The sequence below is a fragment of the Capra hircus genome, chromosome 24, assembly GCF_001704415.2.
Source record: "Capra hircus breed San Clemente chromosome 24, ASM170441v1, whole genome shotgun sequence".
Lineage (NCBI taxonomy): Eukaryota > Metazoa > Chordata > Mammalia > Artiodactyla > Bovidae > Capra > Capra hircus.
In genome coordinates, this window is record NC_030831.1 from 12547588 (window position 1) to 12574320 (window position 26733).

General features: G+C 43.8%; 1 protein-coding gene and 1 non-coding gene across 3 annotated transcripts; both read right to left on the reverse strand.

Moving 5' to 3' along the window:
• On the reverse strand, positions 5540-25687 carry LOC102169925 (serpin B8). Of its 2 annotated transcripts, XM_018039759.1 has the most exons (8): positions 25325-25483; positions 16733-16910; positions 14282-14419; positions 12724-12809; positions 11950-12067; positions 11217-11359; positions 9487-9639; positions 5540-6066 (listed from the first exon to the last, which is right to left on the reverse strand). In XM_018039759.1, exons 3-8 carry the CDS (start codon positions 14295-14297, stop codon positions 5662-5664), a joined length of 921 nt encoding a protein of 306 aa, XP_017895248.1. In that variant the 5' UTR covers positions 14298-14419; positions 16733-16910; positions 25325-25483; the 3' UTR covers positions 5540-5661. The 2 variants fall into 2 exon arrangements, with proteins under 2 accessions (XP_017895248.1, XP_017895247.1); XM_018039758.1 differs by lacking the exon at positions 12724-12809 and having other exon boundaries at positions 25325-25687.
• TRNAK-UUU lies at positions 22349-22421 on the reverse strand. The gene has a single exon. It is a non-coding gene; the product is annotated as a tRNA-Lys (tRNA).

Genomic DNA, 26733 nt, shown 5'->3' on the forward strand with positions numbered 1-26733 from the left:
AACCTTAAAAAACTTTAGAATCTGGTTCTTTTAAATGGTTATGGGGCTTAAAACCATAGATGCTAATTTTTCACAACAGTATTCTTTATTATGCTGGCAAGAATTTTGGTATGTGGGCATTACCAAACATGAACAAACACAGTGCTATTTTCGGGAGGTTTTTCTTCCAAGCTACTGACACTCTTCCTGCAAGCTTTGATGTTGGTGTGTGAAGTGTCACCCTGTAACACACTCACCCACTTGTTCTTTCTTAGGTCCTACAACGTTGCTTTGCAAGAAAATTGGGAATTTCACTCATTCCTCCAAACCTAGATATTCACTTCTCTAATATCAAATTCCACATCACTGTTTCACTTCAATAATTTTTAGCATTTACAATAATGTTTTCAATGTCAGATATAATCTTTAAAATTAATGGCGACTATTCTCAACACATACAACACCAAAAATAACTTGAAATGAAAAAAAATAGATATCTTGACTAAAACAAACATGTATGGACAGTGACAATTATATCAAGATATATCTTACTTTCAGAGGTGTGAAAATGTACAAAAATGGGTCTTATTGTGAAGTATGGTATAGTCTTTTGCTTTTTTATCAGTTTTTTAATTATTATTTTTTTGTGTGTTCTTCTGTCCTGTTTTGAAAGAGGCACATTGAAATTTAAATTGCATCTTCACTATGAATCGTACCTTTTCTATATCAAATGACAGCATTTTTACATTTTAATTCATTCCTTAAAGTCCAATTTTTCTGGTATTAATAGCTTGACTCCTATTGTTCCTGTCTTTAAATCTGCCTGATATATCTTTGCAGATTTTATGTCATTTTGCTTGAGATATGCTAATGGAAGACAATATTTGACAAAACACCATATTTTATTTTCAATGTAAGAGATTTCTATCTTTTAATAAGGAAGTTACATTTAGTTCCATTATTAAATTTGTAATAGTCTTGTTTCTCTTACCTGGCTGTTGTTCTTATGGCATCAAACTATACCATGATTTCTCCATTCTTTTATTAAAATTTTTATTGTGAAATGTATCACAAATACACACAATGGATATATATATATGCATATTTAAAGATTAATAGTCAAGTTGAATAAAATTCTAATAGTCACTATCCAGCTTACGAAACAGAGTATTGGGTATAATTCTGAAGCTTCCTGTTGACTTGATTACACTCTTTCCCTGCACTGGATTTAGTACTATCCTGTATTTTGTGTAAACTGTTCCTTTGCTTTTTCTCTATGGCTTTACTACATATATGTTGCTTTAAACAATTAAATGATCAGTTACTGCAGATGGTGACTGCAGCCATGAAATTAAAAGACGCTTACTCCTTGGAAGAAAAGTGATGACCAACCTAGATAGCATATTCAAAAGCAGAGACATTACTTTGCCGACTAAGGTCCAGCAAGTCAAGGCTATGGTTTTTCCTGTGGTCATGTATGGATGTGAGAGTTGGACTGTGAAGAAGGATGAGTGCCAAAGAATTGATGCTTTTGAAGTGTGGTGTTGGATAAGACTCTTGAGAGTCCCTTGGACTGCAAGGAGATCCAACCAGTCCATTCTGAAGGAGATCAGCCCTGGGATTTCTTTGGAAGGAATGATGTTAAAGCTGAAACTCCAGTACTTTGGCCACCTCATGTGAAGAGCTGACTCATTGGAAAAGACTGATGCTGGGAGGGATTGGGGGCAGGAGGAGAAGGGGACAACTGAGGATGAGATGGCTGGATGGCATCACGGGCTCGACAGACGTGAGTCTGAGTGAACTCCGGGAGATGGTGATGGACAGGGAGGCCTGGCGTGCTGCGATTCACGGGGTCGCAAAGAGTCGGGCACGACTGAGAGACTGAACTGATCTGAACTGAACTTGCTTATTGTTTAACTTTGTACAAATGCAATTGACACATGATATCTTTGTTCTGGACCATTTTATGCTGATGGCTGTGATTAATTCATTTTCCCTAATATATGGTGTTCTGCAAAAAATCGTAGAAGCTTGTACATTGTGTTCTGTATCAAAGGTGCTGACAATGTGGATGGTGCTCCAGAGCTGAAGAAGGTCATAACCCTGATCCTTTGTATGAATACAACATAATCTATTCATTTTAATAATTCAGTATTTTTCCTAGGGTTGTTTTTCTAACTTTTTATTTCTTTTCTTTCTTTCTTTATTTTTTTTTTTTTATGGCCATGCTGCATAGCATGTGGGACCTTATTTCCCTGACCAGGGACCAAAACCGCCCCTGCAATGAAAGCACAGTCTTAACCACTGGACCACCAGGGAAGTCCTCCTAGGTTTCTTGAGCTTTCTTTAACAGTTTTTCCTTAGCTGCTTGCAATAGTGTTGTCATGAGCATTATTTTATATGTCTCTGGAACATATAGTTTCTCTAGGGTTTCCAACTAGAAGTGGAATAACTGGTAACAGTGCATACAAATACATACACTAATAAACTTTTGTTCCGGGCTTCCCTAGTGGACCAGTGGCTAAGGTTCCATTCTCCCAGTACAGGGGTCCCAGTTTGATCCCTGGTCGGGGAACGGGATGTTACATGCAGCAACTGAAAAGATCCCATGTCCTGCAACTGAGACCTGGTGCAGCCAAATAAATAAATAATAAACAAACTGATTTTCTCTTGTTAATCTTTTTGTTAACGAGTCTCAGCTGGAAACCTAAAACAGTGGATAGAAGATTCCCTTCCTGACAGCAGCATCAGATGGATGGGGGACCACCATTGCTGGCTTTGAAAATGGAAGAAGCCACAGGAAAGGCCCTCAGCTGACAGCAAAGAGGAAACAGGGACCTCATTCCTACAAGCACATGGAGCTCAGTGCTGCCAGTAACCTGAAAGTCCCCGGAAATGAATTCTCCTCAGACCCTGCCGAGGAGGCAGCCTGGCTGACAGCCTGACTTTGACCCTGTAAGACCTAAGACAGGGCAGACAAGTCTCTGACCTACAGCGTTATGAGACAGATACTCAGTGTTAGTCGATCAGTCTGTCTGACTCTTTGTGACCTCGTGGACTGTAGCCCACCAGGCTCCTCTGTCCATGGTAGTCTCTAGGCAAGAATACTGGAATGGGTTGCCATGCCCTCTTCCAGGGTATCTTCCCAACCAAGGGATCAAACCTGGGTCTCTTGCTTTGCAGGTGGATTCTTTACCCCTGTACCATCTGGGAAACCCTTACTCATGCCACTGAGATGGTAGCAATCTGTCAGCAATAAAAACCAGCACATTTGATGAGCCTAGTTTATGATAGTTTTGATGATTCAAATGCTTTTAAACAGCCTGATCAACATAATTTCAAGTCAATCATTTTTCTAGTTTTGTCAATCTTTAATTGGCAGGAGGAGGCCATGAACTAAGAAGCATCACTGTTCAGTTAAAGGCAAAATAGGTTGGGCAGAAAAGAGACACCTGATCAGTCTTCCAAGCAACGTATTATAGTAACTGTCTCTAGTTCATCTCTGTGGTTTCCAGACACTTTGCCCCTGTTGTTTGTTCTATAATGGACAGCTGTGGAGCAAAATTTGGCCAGGCCATACTGGGGTTAAAGGGTGGAACTCTGCTTCAAGTTCTGTGGGGAAAGAGAAGGAAGCTGACACACAGAGAAACAATAAAACCCGAGATGAAGAAAGAACCTAAGACACTTGGGTCTATGCTTCTGATTGTTCCTCACACACTTTTCCAAACTTGATATCAGATAATAAATTGCTTTTCACTAAGACAGAAATGTGTTTCAGTCATTTGCCAATGAAAAGAACCAGTCTTGAATGCTGTATTCATTTCCAAATGATAAATGTAGTGACTTATTAGTAAAACACCACACACTCACTGTCTCAAAGCTCTGTGGGTCAGAAGTTCAGTGCAAGGTCCCAGCAGAGGCACACCCCTGTCTCAGGGCTCCGGGCCAGAATGCATGTCCCTGCCTTCCAGCTTCTCCATCCACACTTGGCTGGGCCCGTTTCCTCCATCCTCAAAAGTCAGCAACGTTGACTCTCTGCTTTCCTCCGTGGTCACATCTCCCTCTGACCTCTAATGTCTATTTTAATTTGTTTTCTTTTATGAATGACACTGAGCATCTTTTCATGTGTTTACTGACCTTTTCTGTTTTCTCTTTTGTGAGTTCTCCGTTTCAAGTCTTTGTCAACTTTTCTATTGGGTCGTTTGCTGCTTTTCTTCCCATTTCTTCCATGGAAATATTTCACACTTTGGAGATTTATCCTCTAGCGGTTAAATTTATTAAACTATCAACTCCTGTTTTGTGCTTATATTTTGGTAATTTTAAACTTAACCTATATTTTAATGTAGTTGATTTTGTCCATTGTTTGTCTTACTTTTCTATATACTGATGAAGAAATTCTTCTTTTTCCCTAAAGTCAAAGGATATTCTGCATATTTTATTGTAAAGCATATAAATTTTTCTTTTCTCACTAAGTATTTACTCTGTCAATAATTGTTTTCTCTTTTTTCCCTCAATTAATTAATTTAGTTTTGGGGCTGCTCTCTCTAGCTGTGTGACTCACTGTGGGTTTAGTTGCCATACAGCATGTCCCTGACCAGGGATCGAACCTGCATCCTCTGCATTTGAAGGCAGATTATTAACTACAGGACCACCAGGGAAGTCTCGTTTTTTTCTTTTAAATAAGGAAGTTTGCACAGAACATTATACCGGGCTGTCATTTTCTTACTGACCTCTAATACCAGTTCCTTTCTATTTCACATTTTCATACATGCATTAAGTATGCTTCTGGGCTCTTTATTCTACACCATTAGTTGGTATGTCTATCCCTGAATAGATACCACAGTATATTACCAGTATATTTATAATAAGCTTCACTATTTAATAGAACCAGAGCTCTTCAACTTGATCTTTTTCTTTATAGGGTGTTATATCTTTTTGACTTTTTGCTTACTCATATACCTTTTAAAATAAACTTGTCAAGTTCCATAGAAACATGGCTGGAATTTGGATTAGAATTACATCTATAGGACAAGTGGAGGAGAACTGACAATTTTTTTAACTCAAGGTCATTCTTGATATGGAATATGTCCATTTATTTTGGTCATCTTTAATGGGTATCAATAGCACTTTATAATTTTTAGTGTCTAACAGTCTTACTTAGCTTTTGTTAATCATTATTCCTGAGAACATTATATTTTTAGTGCAAAAGTAATTACATTTTCTCACTGTTGTTTCTTAGGTACATAAAAATGCAATTAACTCTTGTCCAATAATGATATCACATGCTACTCTAAAAGTATATAAGTGGCAGTCACAGTAGTGTCTGATTCTTTGCGACCCCAGAGACTGTAACCCACCAGGCTCCTCTGTCCATGGAATTGTCCAGGCAAGAATACTGGAGTGGATTCCCATTCCCTTCTCCAGGGGATCTTTCCCATCCAGGGATCAAACCTGGGTCTCCTGCATTGTAGGTGGATTATTTACCATCAGAGCCACCAGAGAAGGCCCCACGCTCTTTATCAACCCATTAAATCCTCTCAACAACTCTATCAGGGGGAGATCTGTTAACCATAATCGCATTTTATTTTAGCAGTCAAACCACTGCATCAGTCTGGCCACCGGAATTTGGAGTAAGGCAGAGTGTGTAGAAGCGAGAAGAGAGAAATACAGCAATTGCACCTCCTACGGAGACGAGAACCTGCCACAGAACAAAATGCTGTTGGTTTCCCGGTGCCTGATGAAGAAGAGGAAAGGGTGGTCTGCACAAAATTTCGGTTCCATTCTGCAGCACCGGGAGTTCCTGACCACGGCAGTGGCCCCGGCTGCCTCTGTGCCCTCCTCGTTGACCTCCACGAAGCACTTGTGTGCAACCTTGGACATGGGCACGTTCTTCTTAGCTGACATTCCAGAAAAGTCTGCCTTGGCTTCCTCGAAAGCATCAGTCATTCCTAAACGTCGAAGAAAAGCTTCCAAGTCGTAACTCGCCTCCAGCTTTAATCTGGGAAGAAAAACTTGAACTTTCTCCTCAGTCAGCTTTTCTGGGCTCGTCCAGGTTCTGAACTTCTCATACGTAAGTGCTTTTTCCACCTGAAATAATGAAGAGTTAAGTCTTAAAAGTTAGACGATAATAGCCTGGTACCCACCCACCTATTGGAGAAGGAAATGGCAACCCACTCCAGTGTTCTTGCCTGGAGAATCCCAGGGACGGGGGAGCCTGCTGGGCTGCCGTCTATGGGGTCGCACAGAGTCGGACACGACTGAAGCGACTTAGCAGCAGCAGCAGCAGCAGCAGCAGCACCCACCTATTGGCTCATTAACCCCTCCCCCTCATGACCTGTGACTTGATACTGAGTTCTGTTCCAGGATAATCTACAGGATATTTCCTCTTATAAACACACCAAGATTTTCCCTCTATTTCTTTCATTTTCCCTGTTTTATGGATACAAGAGAGCAACAGCTAGGAAACACCTGAGACAAAGATGGGGTTTTATTTTGAACAATCTGGATCAAATTAATGTCAAGTTGTTTTTTTAGTTTAGGAAATTCTCATAACCAATTTATTGTATTTATGTAGATGATACCACTTTAATGACAGAAAGTGAAAAGGAACTAAAGAACCTCTTGATGAAGGTGAAAAAGGAGAGTGAAAAAGCTGGCTTAAAACTCAGCATTCAAAAACTAAGATCATGGCATCCAGTCTTATCATTTCATGGCAAATAGATGGGGAAACAGTGTCAGATTTCATTTTTCTGGGCTCCAAAATCAATGTGGACAGTGACTACAATCACGGAATTAAGATGCTTGCTCCTTGGAAGAAGAGCTATGACCAACCTAGACAGTGTTTTAATAAGCAGAGACATCACTTTGCCAGCAAACTACGTATAATCAAAGCTATGGCTTTTCCAGTAGTCATGTATAAATGTGTGAGTTGGACCATTAAGAAGGCTGAGTGCCAAAGAACTGACACTTTTGAACTGTGGTGTTGGAGAAGACTCTTAAGAGTCCCTTGGACTGCAAGGAGATCAAACCAGTCAATCCTAGAGGAAATTAACCCTGAATATTCATTGGCAGGACTGATGCTGAAGTGGAAGCTCCAATACTTTGGCCACCTGAGTGGAAGAGCTGACTCATTGCAAAGACCCTAATGCAGGGAAAAATTGAGGGCAAGAGGATAAGGGGGCTACAGAGGATGAGATGGTTGGATGGCATCACTAACTCAATGGACATGAGTTTTAGCAAACTCAGGGAGATAATGAAGGGCAGGGAAGCCTGGCATGCTGCAGTTCATGGGGCTGCAAGAGTTATACATGACTTAGCAACTGAACAACATCAAATGCAATACAGTACCATGAGTTTGAGAAACTGTTGACCAAAGAGAAAAAAGCATGACTCAGAACTTGGCTGAATGAAAAAGGGAGAACTCCGTGATCCTAGGGGAGGAGGGCAGGATGGGAAATTCCACAGGACTGTTGCTTCTGGCATCCTTGCTTGCCCTCTGCCTGTTCTGGGGGTAGCTTCGAACCCTCCCAGATCCAGCCTTCATTCTCGTTTATTAACAAGGAAAATATACAGAGGAGCATCTTCCCCCCACCAGCAGAAATCCAAGTGAGAGCTCCTCTCCAATGGCAGATGTTTGGATGTCAGTTCTGTTCCTAGACTCTCCTAATTTTCCTTTTTTTTGGGGGGTGGGGAGCTTTTGAAAAAATTGAAGTATATGTGATATAAAACTGTGTAAATTTGACATGTACATGTTAGTGTCATACATTTATATATTGAAATATAAATGCCATTATAGCAATGATTAATATCTCATATTATATAAATATCATTTATTTTTTATTAGTTTATTTTTAACTAGAGGATAATTGCCTTATAATGTAGCACTGGTTTCTGCCATTCATCAACATGAATCAGCCATACGTACATGTATCTATATATATGTCCCTCCCTATTGAACCTCCCTCCCACCTCCCACCCTGTCCCAACCCTGTAGGGTGTCACAGAGCACCAATTTGAGCTCCCTGCATCATAGAGCAAATTCCCAGTGGCTACCTACTTTACCCACTTTACCTGTGGAAATGTGCATGTTTCCATGCTACTCTCTCAGTTCATCCCACCCTCTCCTACCCCCACTGTGTCCACAGGTCTCTTCTCTATGTCTGCATCTCATTTTCTTAAAGTTGCCATGACAGATCTCTTCCTTGCCTTATGCCAGGAGGTTCCTGATTCAATAGAGAAGCCAAGGAAATCAGGCAGGCCCTATCCTCACAGGGGTAGGGAGGCGTGCACCGGTGTGCTGGAGCTAGCTTGCATCTTCTGCAAAAGTCAACTGTTAACCCCTTGGGAGCCTAAACTTGGCCGTGATGCAGGTATTTACACCACAGAAATCAGCAAACATTATAAATGAGGGCTTCCCCGACACCTCAGGAGCCAGATAACCAGCATGCTGTCACTCCTGCACCTCCCACCTTATAAATTTACTTGCCCCCAACCTGAACTCTCTTTTCCTGTCATAGGAAAATGTCCTTTTCCTCCTGTCTAAGAAAAATTCCTCACCTGTACTTTAGACTCTTGATCCTCAAAATTGGGTTTATGACCAACAGCATCTGTATCACTTGGAATCTTGTCAGAAATGCAAAATCTCAGGCCATTATCCCCCTAAATCAGAATCTGCATTTTAACAGGATCCCATTAGATTAACATGCACATTAATGTTTGAGGAACACTGCTCAGAGCCATCTTTATCTTTTTCCTATTATTTTGTTTAATAATTAGTGGGCTCTCAACTAGCCCTTCCCTTCAGAATAAATAATAATGTTCTTATTTTTGGAACTCTCTTCTTCTAGGCTTCACCAGAATTTGTTTATTCCAGCAATTCCACTCCTAGTTGTACACTCAACGGAAATGCACACACATGTTCACCAAAAGTGATGCAGTGGTGTTCATTTAGCACTCCTTAGAACAACCCTCTGGAGAAAGAAATGGCAACCCACTCCAGTATTCTTGCCTGGAGAATTTCACAGACAGAGGAGCCAGACAGGCAACAGTCCATCGAAGAGTTGGACACAACTGAGCGACTATCACTCACTTACTCACTTAGCACAACCCTAAACTGGAAATGCCTCAAATGCAATCCAGTGGATGCACTTTTAAAAATGAGCTCAGACTACTTAGGACTGCCACAGGGAAGGACGGGGGGAAGAGACAGTTCGCAAGATTGGGGTGGACATGTAAACACTGCTAACATTTAAAACGGATAGCCAGCAAGGACCTAATGTAGAGCACAGGGGACTTTGCACAATAGTACGTGGCAGCTGGATGGGAAGGGAGGTTGGGGGAGAATGGATGCATGCATATATATACATATATGGCTGAGTCCCTTCACTATTCACCTGAAATTATTAAAGCATTGTTAATCAGCTATATCCCAATACAGAATAAAACGTTTTAAAAAAAACACGCGCAGGCTGGATCCATGGACACTCAGACTCAGCATCAAGGGCTTACCACAGCAAGATCCGTGTTCTCATCAGGCAGAAGGATGAGCATGCTCAGCTCAGCCCCCACGTAGGGCAGCTCCAGGACCTGGGCAGGCACCTCCTCCACGTGCCCCATTTTAAACTTGGCTTGCTTGAACATCATCTGTACTGTCTTCTTCTCCTGATAAAAATATGAAACTAAAATCAAATCACTGAAATATGAGCACAGGGTACTAAGAACTGGTATATCTAATTCACAGAACCCTTGTGGTCATTCAGTCACTAAGTCATGTCTGACTCTTTACAACCCCATGGACTGTAGCCCACCAGGCTCCTCTGTCCATGGGATTCTCCAGGCAAGAATACTAGAGTGGGTTGCCATTTCCTTCTCCAAGAGATATTCCTGACCCAGAGGTCAGTCCCATGTCTCCTGCATTGCAGGTGGATTTTTTACCAGGGAAGCCCACGGAACATAACATATAGGTACATATAATTATTATTTCTGTGTGTTTATGCTGATTGATGCAAAATCTTCATTAGTACATAGTAGTGTTGAGTAATGACATTCCATTGTCCCAGCAGATCAAGTACTACCATGTGGGAGAGAAAAAATTGATGAATAGAGACATAAAATTCTCTATATTATTCTCAGAAGAAATTGTGCTTTTTTCTCTTTTTAAAAGATAAGTAGAATAGCACTCACAGGGACCTTTTAATTAAAAATTTATTTCTCGAAGTTAAGAGGAAAATGAACTAATATTCAAGTCTTTGCACTGGAAGATTTATTTAGAAAAGGTATATAGGCCAGAGGGAGTTATACTTTTACTCTGAAAAGTTGCTCAATTATATAATTGGTGCTATGGCCTTGCTTTTCTTGGAGAAAAAACCTTGATGAGATGTCCAGAGTCCATCATTTTTAAAGACTGCAACAAATGTTTTCTGGGCATGTAAATTTTTGTGCAATATGCTATTATCAAGTGGATAGAGGTCAGATTCTAAGCTGAGAGTTATTGACCTCAGCCATTATCATATTCAAAACTGAATGGAGAAAAGTTTTTTAAAGTTAGGCATAGAAGTCTAAAAATCAAACACATAGCATGATGACTATAGTTAATCATGGATTAATAATAATATAATTAATATAACAATAATATAATAATATGGAATGCTGGATATTTGCTAAGAGGGTAGATTTCAGGTGCTGTCATCAAGAAAATACATGGCAACTATGTGAGCAAAAGATATTTTAATTAGCTTCACTGCAGTAATCATTTCACTGTGTATCGCAAATCCTCATCTTGTACATCTTAAGTATGTAAAATTTTTTATTTTTTAAAAAAAGATCCAAAAATAAGTAGAAACAAAACTGTCTTGAACATTTGCTAACATTTTTTTTTCTTGTATTCCGAATTGTACAGCATGAATTCTAAGGCAATAGTCATAGTTGTCGTTGACAAGTGCGAGAAAAAGTCTAAATACACTCAGTGATAGGATAATACAAAAGTAACTCCAAGGCTTAGAGAAAATTTTCTTTCAATCCAAATAACATAACCAGAGACAGATCAATTTGACCAAGGAAAAAGATCAATATAACAATTATTTTGGTATTTCTCTTTCCCATTCCAATAAGAAATATACAGGGGACATGAAATTCATTCAGAAATAAATTAAGAATCAAGAAAGGGTAAAATAAATTATTTTTTCCATTCCTTCACAATCTTCAGAAAGTAGCAATATGTCTGCAAAATGTTTTCCTACCTGGTTAGTCTTAAAGGGCATTCCCCTTGTGTGCTTTCTGTTAAATTGCTCATTCCACTTGCCTTTGAAATAGATGGCATTCACTAGGACCAGCTTAGTCAGAGGACCGACTGTCCCAGCCCCTAGTATCTCTGATATCTTACCTGTAAAGAATATGAGAGAAAGTTACTGCTATTGGGGGAGAATAAACATTTCTTTTACAAAAGTTCTCTCTCTCGATATTGAAAAAAGGCTGGAATTCTGCTGTTCTGGCTGCCTGAGGACTCAGGGGGATGGTGTTTCATGTGGGGCACACATGCAGTGTAGTATTTGTCTTTAAACAACAATCTTGAAGCAGAGACTAACACTAGGTTTAAGCATTTTTCAGAAATCACCACTTCATAAGCCCAAGAAAAATACCAGATTGGCACTGGGGCTTCCCTAATGGCTCAGACAATAAAGAATCTGCCCACACTGCAGGAGATCCAGGTTCAATCCCTGGGTTGGGAAGATTCCCCTGGAGAAGGGAATGGCTACTCACTCCAGTATGCTTGCCTGGAGAATCCCATGGACAGAGAAGCCTGGAAGGCTCCAGTCCATGTCAGAATGGCATTACCTGCTTCAAAACCCAGCAAACATACATATAGGCTACTGGAAACAGCGTCAGAGTGGTCACACCGCGGAGGTCACATCTGGGCAGTCTTGGCTCTGTCTCCCTGATAACACCACCTTTCCCGAAATGAAAACCGCTCACCTTCCGTCTTCTCCATCACCCAGTCGTTTATGTGTTTCCTGCATTCTTCAGTGTCTTCAGCAAAGGACAACTCCTCCAGGTCAGCCTGATAGAACCTCTGGCAGGATTCTTTAAAAGCCTACAAATGCAGAATACCAAGTGTGGCCATATTCTACTTGGCAAAATTCCCTAAAAGTGTGAAAACATGTTTTTTTTCTTAACATGTTTCTGGCATAAATGCTTATACAGGGCACCCTGTACTTTAAAACTCATTTGTGCAATTAATCAAAATGTAGAGACCACTGGCACTGTGCCAGGTGCAGGACACCAGGGTAAAGACAAGACTTTGGACCTGAGGTGGCTCACAGTCTGCGGAGAGAGAAATATATATACACAGAGAGCTACAAGATGTTTTGAGAATATGGACAGTGGCAGCTATGCACAAAACAGCCTGCGAACTTTCCTGTCAAACACTTAAACTCCATGTTGACCTTCTATTTGATTTTATCTCCTCCACTACGTGGTCTAACCATGTTTTACTCATTTCTGTATGACCAGAACAGATCAGAGTGTCCAAAACATCCTTATTGAATGATTGGAAGGCTTGAACTAGACTATCAAAAAATCTTCCAGGTCTTCCAGGAGTGGAATCATTGTGTGTGTATGTCTGTATGTGTGTGTGTGTGTGTAGGGAATTAGGGAAAAAATGAGCAAGGGATAAGCCATGAAATGTAAATTGGGGTCAAATCAGGAAGGGCATTACATGCAACGCGTTAAAATCCACAGGTAACTCACCTCACGAAAACTTGTTTTCTGATATAATGTGCCTGGCAATTGGCTCCCATCCTCCGCCCATCTCCTGTCCTCAAACATTCTAGTTTCTACGGAGGAAAGAAGATGCAGAGAGAAGAAGAACCCAAGCGACCGTGAAAAGTGGAGAATGATCCTCTATGTCCTCAGTATTCCCCAATTACAATATTCAAAAATCTGGCTGATATTCAAAAATGAACATCCATCAACCAGGAGATTCCTGGAATCACAGGTACTTATCCTAGAAAATCTAACTAGCTGAAGGACTCAGAATCATCTCCAAGGTTACTGAACCCCAGAGCAGGCAGTCCGCACTGGGTAGCACCCAACAGCAGCCAGGACAAGGTTATATTTGAGTCTTACATAATAATCCTTGGAATTGCCGACTGCTAAGATGACCAGATTTACCCTGATCATTTCATTAATCTTAAAATAACATCATTCTGTTTATTGTAGAGCACAGTTTTTTGGATCTCACTTATTGAATAATGGCAGACTCTTACTGGACTAGGGACCTTTGGAATTATACACTGCAGTAAATAGGAAATACTCAGATTCAAAATCTTATTTTTTAGGAACAGATCTTAATTTTAGAAAGACTATTCTATCATTTACCAACAAAGGTCCATCTAGTCAAAGCCATGGTTTTCGCAGTAGTCATGTATGGATTTGAGAATTGGACTATAAAGAAACTGAGTACCGAAGAATTGATGCTTTTGAACTGTGGTGTTGGAGAAGACTCTTGAGAGTCCCTTGGACTGCAAGGAGACCGAATCAGTCCATCCTAAAGATCAGTCCTGAATATTCATTGGAAGGACTGATGCTAAAGTTGAAACTCCAATACTTTGGCCACCTGATGCGAAGAACTGACTCATTGGAAAAGACCCTGATTCTGGGAAAGATCGAAGGTGGGAGGAGAAGGGGACGGTAGAGGATGAGATGGTAGGATAGCATCACTGACTCAATGGACATGAGTTTGAGTAAACTCCGGGAGTTGGTAATGGACAGGGAGACCTGGTGTGCTGCAGTCCATGGGGTCGCAAAGCGTCGGCCACAACTGAGCAACTGAACTGAATTGATTATAACAGTGGTGTGCAAGGACCAGGCTGGACTTAAGAGAGATCAGTTAGAAAACAATTAAAATAACAGTGTAGAAGGTGTGAGAACCTGGACACAGGCAATGACGATGGTGATTCAGAAGAGGGGACGAATTTAAGAGACTTTGCATGGTCAGCTCCACAGAAAGTGCCCAGTAAAGATGAGACAAGGGTTAGGGGTTGTGGTCATTGAGATGGGGGTGGGGGAAAGGCAGGTGTGGGTGCCGGAAGATGGACAAATTGAAACTGACATCTGGGAGTATGATATATCAGAAACAGTCATTTTTTAAAGGACACAGTTCAGAAGTAATCATAAAATTCTCAGATACAGAAATATAATTCTAAGCACATTTTTAAGGCAGCACAACTATACTTTATTTCTGCTCTTCCATAATTTCTGTTTTATTTTCAGTGTCTTTTTTCATCGATGTGGGAGCACTACTTACTGGCAGGAAAGCACATGTCTTTTCCCCAAAGAGTCTGTTGGCAGTTCTGAGCAGGCACTGCGGGCCGGACGTGCTGACTTCCCTGAGGAGTGACTGGAAACCTCGGTGGACATCTCCACCTTCATTCAGACAAAGTGCCTGGTGATAGAAGACAAGAGCACTGACTTTTAACATGCCATTTTCTCCCTCGAAGAGCTCTTCCCAAACAAATTTCTGCGCTGAAAATAACAAAGGATCCTATTTTAAACCATCCTAGATGGTTTGACCATCTAGCACAGAGTTTCTCAACCTGGAAATATAGACTTTTGGGGCCACAAACCTGGGGGCTCAGTGGTAAAGAATACGCCTGCCAATGCAGAAGACCTAGGAGAGGTGGGTTTGATCCCTGGGTTGGGAAGATCCCCTGGAGCAGGAAAGTGGCAGCCCACTCGAGTATTGTTGCCCGGGAAATCCCATGGACAGAAATCCCAAGGTGGGCTACACTCCATGGGGTCTCAAGAGTTGGACCCAACTTAGCAACTAAACCACCACCACCACTTCACTGTGAGGCTGTCCGGCACACACTAGAATACTTAGCTGCATTTATGGGCTATGTCCACTAGATGTCAGCAGCACCTCTCAGGGATGACAACCAACACAGTCCAGACCTTGTCAACTGTCCCGGGGATGCCGAATCGCCCCCAAGTGGACAGCCCTACTCTAGCAGGTTTATCTATGCCAGGAAGGCAGTGCTCAGGAGGGAGACTGAATAGAACAAAGAGGGATATGGAATAACCTCTAGGATACAAAATCACTGCAGATGGTGACTGCAGCCGTGAAATTAAAAGACGCTTACTCCTTGGAAGAAAATTATGACCAACCTAGATAGCATATTCAAAAGCAGAGACATTACTTTGCTGACTAAGGTCCGTCTAGTCAAGGCTATGGTTTTTCCAGTGGTCATGTATGGATGTGAGAGTTGGACTGTGAAGAAAGCTGAGCGCCGAAGAATTGATGCTTTTGAAGTGTGGTGTTGGAGAAGACTCTTGAGAGTCCCTTGGACTGCAAGGAGATCCAACCAGTCCATTCTGAAGGAGATCAGCCCTGGGATTTCTTTGGAAGGAATGATGCTAAAGCTGAAACTCCAGTACTTTGGCCACCTCATGTGAAGAGTTGACTCACTGGAAAAGACTCTGATGCTGGGAGGGATTGGGGGCAGGAGGAGAAGGGGACGACAGAGGATGAGACGGCTGGATAGATGAGTCTGAGTGAACTCCAGGAGTTGGTGATGGACAGGGAGGCCTGGCGTGCTGTGATTCATGGGGTCGCAAAGAGTCGGACACAACTGAGCAACTGAACTGAACTGAACTGAACTAGGATACAAGAATGAGCAGAAATAGACATGGGAATGTTTCATTGGGAATTCCACAGAAGTCCTTCAGTCTAGATGGGATTTAAATGTCAAATCAGAGTGAGAATTAAGGCTGTTCTCTTATCTCCCAACACCACCAGCCCAAAGCCCTGCTCCTCCAGGGAGCTGAAAGAAACAGCCACCAGGGACTCAGCTGTGGCTGGGGACTGATTCTGAGGAGGGTCGGTGCACCCTGATATGGAAATATGATGCGTATATGACAGTTTTCTGGGACACTTTCACCAGGGAGTCTACCTCCCTAAAGCAACAGCCACTGCCTCCATGGTACATGCGTGTGTTCTCAACCACTTCAGTCGTCTCCGACTCTTTGCGACCCCATGGACTCCAGCCCACCAGGCTCCCTTGTCCCTGGGATTCCCAAGGCAAGAATATTGGAGTGGGTTGCCATTTCCTTCTCCAGGGGATCTTCCTGACCCAGGGATTGAACCCGGCCTCCTACATCTCCTGCCTTGGCAGGCTGATTCTTTACCCACTGAGCCACCTGGAAAGCCCCCTTCATTGATAGCTAAGATCATATATAAAGCATATCAGGTCAATCAGATTATATATTGATTGATTGATTACATATACATATATATATATATGGCTGAGCTCTCTCTATATATTATATATATATTATAATCTAATATATATAGATAGATTATATCTTAAAAATTCCAGAAGTCCCCATTTGTGCCACACTTTTTCCACTTATGTATAACCTTATACTAGAAACAACGCATTAAACAAAAAGTTCATTTACACAGTTGCATTTCCATTTGAAATATAACATTAGCAAAAGTTTAAAATTGAACGAAGTTGAAATTCTTGGCTTTTCTGTGGAACAGAATTGTAGTTTCCCTTGCTCATCAAAGATGCAGCAAAGAGCACTCAGCGTCTCCCATGAACACTGGCAGGAGATGTCTCTCACACAGTTCTTTCCACTTTCAGGTCTGCATTCTTTCCATCAGTCCAGTGCCCCTCCCAGCCTCACTGGGGTCCATCAGCGGGTGTGAGGCAGGAACAGAGCAGCCCCGTGAAAGCAGAGGAAGCCCACATACCTGGGACATCTGGGCCGCCGTGTTCCCCTTGGCCCCCATTAAGACCATGGTCAGGACGGAGGAGAGGCTCAGCGGAGAGAAGAACACGTTTCGCGAGTGGTCCTCTTCACCCAACATTTTTAGTAAGTTGATGGCAAAAGTGCCATTTGCTTTGCAGAGAGCATCCATCACTGGAGGTCTGTATCAAAAGCCAAACACAGGCACGTCAGCCACGCCCTCCACTAGTCACCTGCTCATTTGTGCCCCATCTGTGGACGCTGGGTGTGGTCAGCAAAGTAGCTGCACCCTCAAACATACGCTTCGAATCTCAGAAACCTGTGCTTGAGTCTGAATTAAGGATCTTACGATGGAGAGCGTCACCTGGATCACCGGGTGAGCTCAGTGTAGTCACAGGCTTCTTATAACAGGACTGCAAGGGACTTCCCTGGTGGTCCAGTGGTTAAGCTCTGTGCCCCCAATGCAAGCGGTTCAGGTTCAATCCCAGGTCAGAGAACAAGATCCCGTGTGCCCAAACTAAGACTCGGCACAGCCAAATAAATCAATATTAAAAAAAAAAAAAAAAGCAGGCGGGTCAGAGGCAGAAAAGGAGATATGAGGATGGAAGCAAAGATCAGGATGACTTGGGGTCAGAAACCAAAGAACGCCAGCAGCCTTTAGGAGCTGCAAAATGCAAGGAACTGGACTCTGCCCTAGAGCCTCCAGAGAAAAAAAGTAGCTCTGCCAACCTCTTATAGACCTTTGACCTCCAGAAGTGTAAGATAAACCCCCTATTGCTGATCCTCTCCCTCAGTTTTGTGTCTCTGGCATAATCTTTAAGTAACGTTCTATGAGTTATTAACAATTTTGTATAAATAAAAATGTCATACATCTTCTTACATAGTTGCATATATAGTTCAGTTCAGTTGCTCAGTCTTGTCCAATTCTTTGAGACCCCATGGACCGCAGCACACCAGGCTTCCCTGTCCATCACCAATCCCCGGACTTTATTCAAACTCATGTTCATAGAGTAGGTGATGCCATCCAACCATCTCATCCTCTGTCGGCCCCTTCTCCTCCTTCCTTCAATCTTTCCCAGCATCAGGGTCTTTTCCAATGAGTCAGTTCTTTGCATCAGGTGGCCAGAGTATTGGAGTTTCAGCTTCAGCATCAGTCCTTCCAATGAATATTTAGGACTGATTTCCCTTAGGATGGACTGGTTGGATCTCCTTGCAGTCCAAGGGACTCTCAAGGGTCTTCTCCAACACCACAGTTCAATTCTTCTGCGCTCAGCTTTCTTTATAGTCCAATTCTCACATCCATACACGACTACTGGAAAAACCATAGCTTTGACTAGATGGCCCTTTGTTGGCAAAGTAATCTCTGCTTTTTAATATGCTGTCTAGGTTGGTCATAGCTTTTCTTCCAAGGAGCAAGCATCTTTTGATTTCATGGCTGCAGTCACCATCTATAGTGATTTTGGAGCCCCCAAAAATGAAGTCTGCCACTGTTTCCATTGTTTCCCATCTATTTTCCATTACGTGATGGGACCAGATGCCATGATCTTAGCTTTCTGAATGTTGAGTTTTAAGCCAGCTTTTTCACTCTCCTCTTCATCAAGAGGCTGTTTAGTTCTTCTTTGCTTTCTGACATAAGGGTGGTGTCATCCGCATGATATTCCTGACCTGCATAAAAATTTCTAAAGAGGCAGGTCAGGTGGTCTGGTATTCCCTTCTCTTTAGGAATTTTTCAGAGTTTGTTGTGGTCTGCACAGTGAAAGGCTTTGGCATAGTTGCATATATAATATCCCTACAATTGTAGTATTCTGTTCCTTTTTATTCATCATTAGAGCAATTTTTCCCTCATTAAAACTATTTGTAAACATGTTTTTTCTTTGCCCCCAACCCCCAAACTCTGTTGTTATTGTTGTTTCTCTGTTGGTTTTAATCACAGGCACAGAGGATTGAGTTAATCATCTTGCTCAGTTCATGGGCTTTGAAAAGCCCCCCTCCCCTCCATCCTATTTCCAATCCCATATTATGTCACATGGAAACAGCCAGAAACAGACTTTCCTGGTGGTCCAGTGGTTAAGACTCCATCTTCCAATACAACGGGTGTGCGTTTGGTCCCTGGTCTCAGATCTAAGGTCCATATGCTATGGGATGCAGTCAAAATTTTTAGAAAAAGAAAACAGCTGGATGGATTTCAACAGATTTGTGGGGTTGGTTTGGGACAGCCTGCCCTAAAATGCAAGTTCCTAGAAAAACACAAAAAGGACTTTAAATCCGAGAGACTAAAAAATATATATATATATATACACATCATTTTCCACTGGTGTTGTTGAAATTGGACTGAGAGCTGTGAAATGGGCCCCCTGGGAATGCAGATGGGATACGAAGCCCAGATCTCAAGTCATCAGGTGGACAGATTGAATCAGGCACTCATTATAGATCCAGCCTTGACCTTCCCCCAGCTTAACTAAACTGCAGACAAGTTTCTTCCTACCTCTGATCCCTGACCTCCCTTTCCTTAAAGAACTTACTTTAGGCAATTGGTCATCGTAAGTTTTTTCTCTGCTTCTTGGCAGCTAAACATTTTGAAAAACCTCTTTCTTATTTTACAACCCCAGACACTCTTTCTCAAGCCCCTAGAAGCCAGCTCTTTAAAATATAATCATCAAGGAAGATGGTCTCCATGGGACAGGGCAAGAAAAATGTCAGCAGGCACCTTTCTGCCAGTTGTGATTAGTTTTTGCAGCTTATTATTATAATTTTAGAAAAAAATTATAAAATGTGCATTTATTTCTATTAAACCTTCTCGAAACCTGGACTCCTAGTCAGTAAATTAATAAAACTCATCAACTCATCTCAGTTTCCCTGAGTCTCTTTGCTCTTACAGTTGAGAGCACTTTGAAAAATAAAAGGACAAATAATTACCCATAATCCCATGATCCTATAAGCTCATCTTTTCTATTATGTGATCTTTTTAAAAAATGTATGTGTATCTTTTTAACTCAAAAATTTTACGGTGATGCAAGAACAATATGTTCCAGTTTGAAAAACTAGCAAACAAGCAAAACCAAAAGTACTGGAAGCTCTACCTAGAGATAAGGGTCATCACACATTTGTTCATTTTTATAAGCATCTTTCAGTCTCCTGGTGGACTGACCGGGCTTCCTAAAGCCGTCTTGAAAGTGAATCTCATTAAGCTTTGCAGGGGGTCAGACAGAAGGGGAAAGCAAAGGGGGTGGGGGAAAGGGCAACATTTCAACCAGAGCCTCCTCACTGTTGAATGGTTCCTTTGAAGCTTCTAAGAAATTTTTTCAAGAGAAGATGTCTTTGGCTTAAAAGAAACAAAAGCATGGTTGGGGGAAAAAAAAAAAGTATGACATTCACCTGGTAAGTATAAAACTGTCCCATCCGGTACAGATTCCTTAAAGTTTGGCGGGAAAAAAGTATTAAAACGTCATCCAAGAAAATACAACAGTACTCTATAGTTAATACACTTAATAGAGGGACAAAATGTTATTTTATTCTGCCCTCACTTCAGTAAGTCTCTCCAGACTCTTCAGCTGCTAGGTTCCAACAAGAGGGCTGCCGGAGTTGGAAGGCTGATGTACCTGCAATGGGCAAGTCTCAACACGAGCAGGACCCAGCCTGCCTCCTCGCCACTTCTGGTCAGAAAATAAAAACCTAGGAGGCAGGAAACTGTTATTCACTCAGTCATGTCAGACTCTTTGTGACCCCATGGACTGTACCCACCAAGCTCCTCTGTCCATGGAATTCTCCAGACAAGAATACTGGAGAGGGTAGCCAATTCCCTTCTCCAGGAGATCTTCCCGACCCAGGGATTGAACCGGAGTCTCCCGCATTGCAGGCGGATTCTTTGCCAGCTGACCCACCAGGGAAGCCAAGAGGGATATTGAAACTTGATAGCATTGCACCTATCAGAAAATGGCACCAAAGAGATTCAAAGAAGGAGAGAGTTGGGTACCTGGAGATGAAAGACAGGAATAAATTTGGATTGGATTTTTCAGGAGCATAGAAGCTTTGGACTGTGGACTGAAACAGAAAAATGCACAACGTGACATTAAGTTGTGAGTTAAGTTTTACTCAGGATCTCACTGAGGACTATAGTAAGGGAGATAAACTCTCTGACATAGCTCCGAGGGGGCAGGCAGAAAAGCACTATTTGGGCTACAGAATGCCTGCAGTCAGCCATTCAGTAAAAGGTCACTGCTAGTCACGAGGACCAGAGGGCACAGCTAGTGTTTTTAGTGCTTTGTGATGTAGGGGAAGATGCAAGAATCTCGGCTTATTAATTTTTTTTCCAGTGCAATCCCTAAGGAGCCCGTTTTCCCAAAGTACAGAGTGGCTTATCCTGTTTTTCATTCTGAGTTTTGTTCAGGGTGCACTGGCAGCCAGTGACTGCAGCAGCTGGACACCTGATCCTCGTAGAACTGGATGGTGAGCAACATTCTTTGTGTCATAGGAGCCAGGGTGAGGCTGGCATAAGCTTATGCTGGTGAGTGAGTCTGCACACGTGTCTGTGTGTGTCTGTGAGTATGTAGTTGTCCAATCTGCATAGGCAAAGGAATGAACTGGAATATCACATTAATTTCCTCTTTACATTTTAACTGCTCTTAATTGTAAATGTCTATTTCGGGTTTCTTCTACATTTCCCCTTTCTTCCTCTCATCTCTTCACGTCCATTCCTTTTCAACATCAGGGTGCTAGTCAGCGGCTGAGTATTTTCCATCATCATGTCCCCCAAACACTGAAACACCCTTGCACACACTCACATACAAGTGCACCTCTCAGATGTGTCCCAGCTCACACCAGCGAAAAGATTTTACTTCTAGCCAATAAAATGGATTGGCATTAAACTTGTTTTCCTTTTACAGGTGAACAATGTCAGGACAATTAAATACTGTCCTCAGGTCTCAGAAGAAACTAGAAGATTCAGCCACAAAAGCAAGCCTTCTGCTTCCAAGGAGATGTTTCTCAATATCCATGAGGGGCTGGTTCCACAAGCCCCGTGGATACCAAAATCCAAAGACACTTAAGTCTCTTCTATGAAATGGGGTAGTATTTGCATATAAACTACACACATTCTCTTGTCTACTTTCAATAATCTCTAGATTATTTATAATCCCTCACACAATATAAAATGCTATGTAAATAGTTGCCAGAGGGTGCAACTTCAAGTTTTGCTTTTGTGAACTTCCTGGATTTTTTTTTTTTTTTTCTTTCAAATATTTGTAGTCTCTTGTGGGTTCTGTGGAAGCAGAACCTCTGATAGAGTAGAGGACTGACTGTATTCAGCATCATTTCCTCCTGGGGCAGAATGCCTGTCACCCCCCTGCTCCACCCCCCACCTCCAACCCATGAAGTGAAGAAAGTTGCTCAGTTGTGTCCGACTCCTTTGGAGCCCATGGACTAAACAGTCCCTGGAATTCTCCAGGCCAGAATACTGGAGTGGGTAGCCTTTCCCTTCTCCAGGGGATCTTCCTCACCCAGGGATTGAACCTGGGTCTCTGGCATTGCAGACACATTATTTACCATATGAGCCACCAGGGAAGCCCAAAATTCTGGAGTCAGAGGCACTACCATTGTGCCACAAGGTCACAAAAAACAGAGACGCCCAAACAGGGTCATGAACCCTGGCCCCTCAGATTAAAAGTCTGATGCTCTACCGACTGAGCTATCCAGGCATACATACATCCAACCCATACATACATACAAAAGTGAATTTTTCCAAAAAGCGTTTATGTCGAACTTTCCTGATAAGATTTTGGAGGATTAAAAAAAAAAAGGCCATAATTCCTGACTATGAAGAGGAAAAGTTAAAATTTTATGTAACTTCCTGCTCCTTCTGCCTCTGTAACTCAGCTTGCTCCTTGCAAAGTCTGGATCACGCAGGTCACGCAGTCTCAGAAAGTGGGGACTTAAAATACTAAGAACTGGAGCTTATCTCAGTCATCCTCCTCCTGCTCTTTTCAGCTGTCTGGCCTCTGCAAACATGCTTAATCCTGCCTGTCCCTGTAAAGGTCAGGCATTCCCCTCCCTATCTTGACTGCTGTCCCCGCTCACACGTAACCCCTTACCAGCCCCTTAACAGCTAGTGTTGCCCACTATAGTCTGTCTATAAAAACTCTGTAATCCCTTGTTTGGGGCTCAGAGCTTGGAGTGTCCTCAGTCCTCTGGGTCCACCGGCGTAATAAGCCTGAGTTCTCCAACTCTCCGAGTGAGGTGCTTGGTTTCTCGAGTACTGGTTTCTGCAACAACTGGGAGCTCCCACCCTTGGGGAGATACACATGCATAAACGCCTGGTTTCAAGCTGGCCTTGTACTCTGCACCAGGATAAACAACAAAGTGCTAACGAAGCTAACAGTAAAGCAGAAAGAAATCTCTTCAGAAGCCCAGGAGAAGGGGAGCAATAAGCTGGTCCTTAAAGACTGGCAGGAGCTCGGGAAGGCAGTGAATGTCAGGGCCGGCCGGTGCACAGAATGCACAGGAAGCGCGTGGTCTGTGTGGGGCCCAGGGAGCAGGTGACTGCAGCTTCCCATCGGAGGCACAGTGCCCCAGACAGGAAGGGGGCGCCCCATACACCAGGTTGAGAGTTTGGGACTTGAGCTATGATCTAGGAAGCCAGGCACTGTTTTCAAACAAAGGCTTTATATGAGTTTTAGAAAAAGATTGTGGCTCATGGTTTGGTGCAGGAAAAAAAAAAACAAAAAACAAAAAACTGGGGACCCCTGCTACTGACTAGAGACTACCCAACACAGAGGAAACGTCTGCACTAGACAGTGAGTGGAAGATGGAACTGCCAGGCTGGGGGGCTGATCACCTGAGGATAAGGAGGAGGACAGAGTCCCAGGCAGAGGCTCTTAGCTAATCCATCCAAAGGGTGGGACACCAACCACAGGAAGTCATACAAATCAGCTTGGAATGGGGAAGGTGCTACATTCCATTTGAGATGAGTGGAACATTCCATTTCAAGGGCTCCAGAAACAAAGACAGCCCTAGGGTGTTTGTCAACAAAGGGAGGGGACTTAAGAGGAGAGGAAGCACTAGAGCAAGAGATTGACAGCCCTTAGTCTGCATCCACATTCCAGGAACCTCTAGGTAAATGGATGGAATTAGAATCTACAGGTGGAAGCCTAAGAGAAAAAAAAAAAGAGAAAAATCCACTTTGTTCTGGGTAATTTCCAATTTTCCCAGATAGTGAGAGGAAAAGCCGAGAGACTGGGACTCAGCAATCCTGATGTCCTGGGAGAACTGGACACGAGTGAGGGACCAGGGAAGTAGGGAGGATGGAGGAGAGGAAGGTAGCACCCCAGGCTGGACCGGGGAGCGGTGGGGGGTGGCAGTTCAGACCTCAAATCCCTCAGCAGAGTTAGTGGGAGCAGGAACCAGGGAGCTAGGGGTATGGGGGAGTGTGCAATCCACACTGTGACTGCTGAGGATGGGGAGACGGGGAGGAAGCTGTTTGTTTCACGTGAGAGAGAGGGCTTCCCTGGTAGCTCAGCTGGTAAAGAATCCGCCTGCAATATGGGAGGCCAGGGTCGGCAAGATCCCCTGGAGGGAGGGCATGGCAACCCCTCCAGCATTCCTGCCTGGAGAATCCCAGGGACAGAGGAGCCCGGCGGGGTAGACCCCATGGGGTGGCAAGGAGTCGGACAGGACTGAGCGACTAAGCGCAGCAGAACACAGAGAAAGGAGCCCATGAATAAGAATAGATGAACAGATGTTAAAGGGGGAAAAAAAAAAAAGAGGAAGAAATACAGAAATAAGGGAGGGACACAGGGGAGGAGGAACACAGAGAAGAATGTGGAGGAGGGGAGGGGAGGGGGGCTGGTTACACCCAATAAACTGGGGGCCCGGCACCTCCCTGAGCTCACCGGAGGTTTCACTCACCAGGAGTTCTCCAGGCGAGGCTGCGGTGGGCGCCACAGACCTCCCGCTGCGCCCCGCCCCACCCCTCGTCCCCCGCCTACTCTCCCTCCCCCAGCCCCAGCCCCCTCCCTTCTCCCCCTCCTCCCCCACCTTGTTAGAAGTATCACAGACTTTAGAACAATTGATAATAATCGTGGTCTATTAACCGTTTTTGCCCCGGGAAAACAAAACTATTAATGGAAATTCAGTATAGTAATTAAAGAGCTTACAGGCTTCCCTCCCCCCTCTCACCCTTCACCCCTCCTCCCGCGGCAGGGCTCCTGCCAGTCCTCCTCCAGAAACCGCAGCCGCGGCGGGGCTCCCGGCCGCACCCTCCCTGCCGGCAAATAGCAGCGCAGTGGAGTCAGCAGGCCCGGGTCGCCCCCACTGCGGGGATCCGGACCTCGGGCCTCCGAGTCTCGTCCTTGGAGAGTCACCCTTGAGGCCCCAAGGAAGCGGGCCGGGATCCCGCGGGTGCGGCGGGGACCGGGGCGACCCCAGCCCCGCGGCTCTCCTGCCCGGATACCCCCGCGGGCCTTCCCCGGGTCCTCTCCACCTCCCTGTTCTGACCCGCCTTGCCTCCGGCCCCCCGCCGTCCCTCCAACTCTCCGCTGGAGCTCCAGGCTAGAGGCAGCCGCCAGGGGATCCGGAGGGCTCGGGAGCCCCCGAGACCGAGTACCTGGGAGATTCCTGCTGCGGCGGCGGCGGCTCTTCCAGCTCGGTGGATGCTTCACGTCCGCTTTGAGTTCGGGCCAGGCTTCCGGCGGTGACTCAGAACTCCGGGAGATGGCCCGGCCTGTGCAGCGGCTGGATCGTGGGCGGAGGCTGAGCCTCGCGTGTATCTCCCTTCCCCGGGCCCGAGAGAGCAGACAGACTGGTGGCGGAGGCTAGCGCCTGGTCCTCTGAGGGTGTTTGCAGAAGGCCTCGCCCATTAGGGCCTAGGTTTGCTTTCCTGGGTTAATTTGCCTTAGTCTTAGGACTTCCCTGGTGGCTCAGATGGTAGTGTCTGCCTACAATGCCGGAGACCCGGGTTCAATCCCTGGGTTGGGAAGATCTGGAGAAGGAAATGGCAACCAACACCAGTATTCTTGTCTGGAAAATCCCATGGACGGTGGAGCTTGGAGGCTACAGTCTATGGGGTCGCAAAGAGTCGGACAGGACTGAGCACTTCACTTTTACTTTTCTTTAGCTTATTTAGAGGGCTCCGCAGATGGAGCTAAGTGATATGAAGAACTTCCCTGTCAATGCAGGAGACATGAGTTGTGGGGTTCAATCCCTTGGTTGGGAAGATCCCCTGGAGAAGGAAATGGCAACTCACTCCAGTATTCTTGCCTGGGAGCTCCCATGGAAGAGCCTGGTGGACTACAGTCCATGGGGTCACAAAGAGACAGACACAGCTGAAGTGACTTAGCACGCATGCCCAGCTTGTTTAATACGCCTTGCTTAGTAAGCCTATGGAAGAGCACTTTAAAAATCCAGATTCCACTCTGTCTAGTTTCGTTTTTAGCCACTACACGAATGTCTATATTATTGAACATGTTGTTCAGTTCCTCAGTCCTGTCCGACTCTTTGTGTCCCCATGGACTGTAGCCCCCCAGGTCCCTCTGTCCAAGGGATTTCCCAGGCAAGAATACTGCAGTGGGTTGCCATTTTCTTCTCCAGGGGATTTTTCCAATCCAGGGATTGAATTTGCATCTCCTGCACTGGCTGGCAGATTCTTTACCACCAGAGCCACCAGGGAAGCCCATATGCTCTTTAGTTAATAGTTTTGTTTTCCCTGGGGGAAAAAGGGAGATTAACAGACCATAATTATTATTTATTGTTCTAAAGTCTATGATACTTCTAAAAAGACGGGCTATATACATTTGCACTAAAGGAGAAAAACAAATATCAGGGAATACTTTAAGCCTCATTATTGAAAAAGTCTGATGAGTGCACACACATACATGTGTGTCCAGGATGACTGCAATTTATTTTGCAATCATTCTTTGTACTAGCATCCACTTTGAGTCTATTTCCCCCTCGAGTTTGTAAGCTCCATGACTCCAGGAGATAGGGGACCAGGATCCATCTGTGTTCAGAGGCATA

Excerpts from the sequence above, each read along its gene's own strand:
- LOC102169925 (XM_018039758.1), bottom strand. The coding sequence starts at position 16,900 with ATGGATGCTCTCTGCAAAGCAAATGGCACTTTTGCCATCAACTTACTA. Across the intron at positions 14,420-16,732 it reads CGGCGGCCCAGATGTCCCAG|GCACTTTGTCTGAATGAAGG; the intron begins GTATGTGGGCTT and ends TTCTATCACCAG. Across the intron at positions 11,360-11,949 it reads GGTGATGGAGAAGACGGAAG|GTAAGATATCAGAGATACTA; the intron begins GTGAGCGGTTTT and ends TATTCTTTACAG.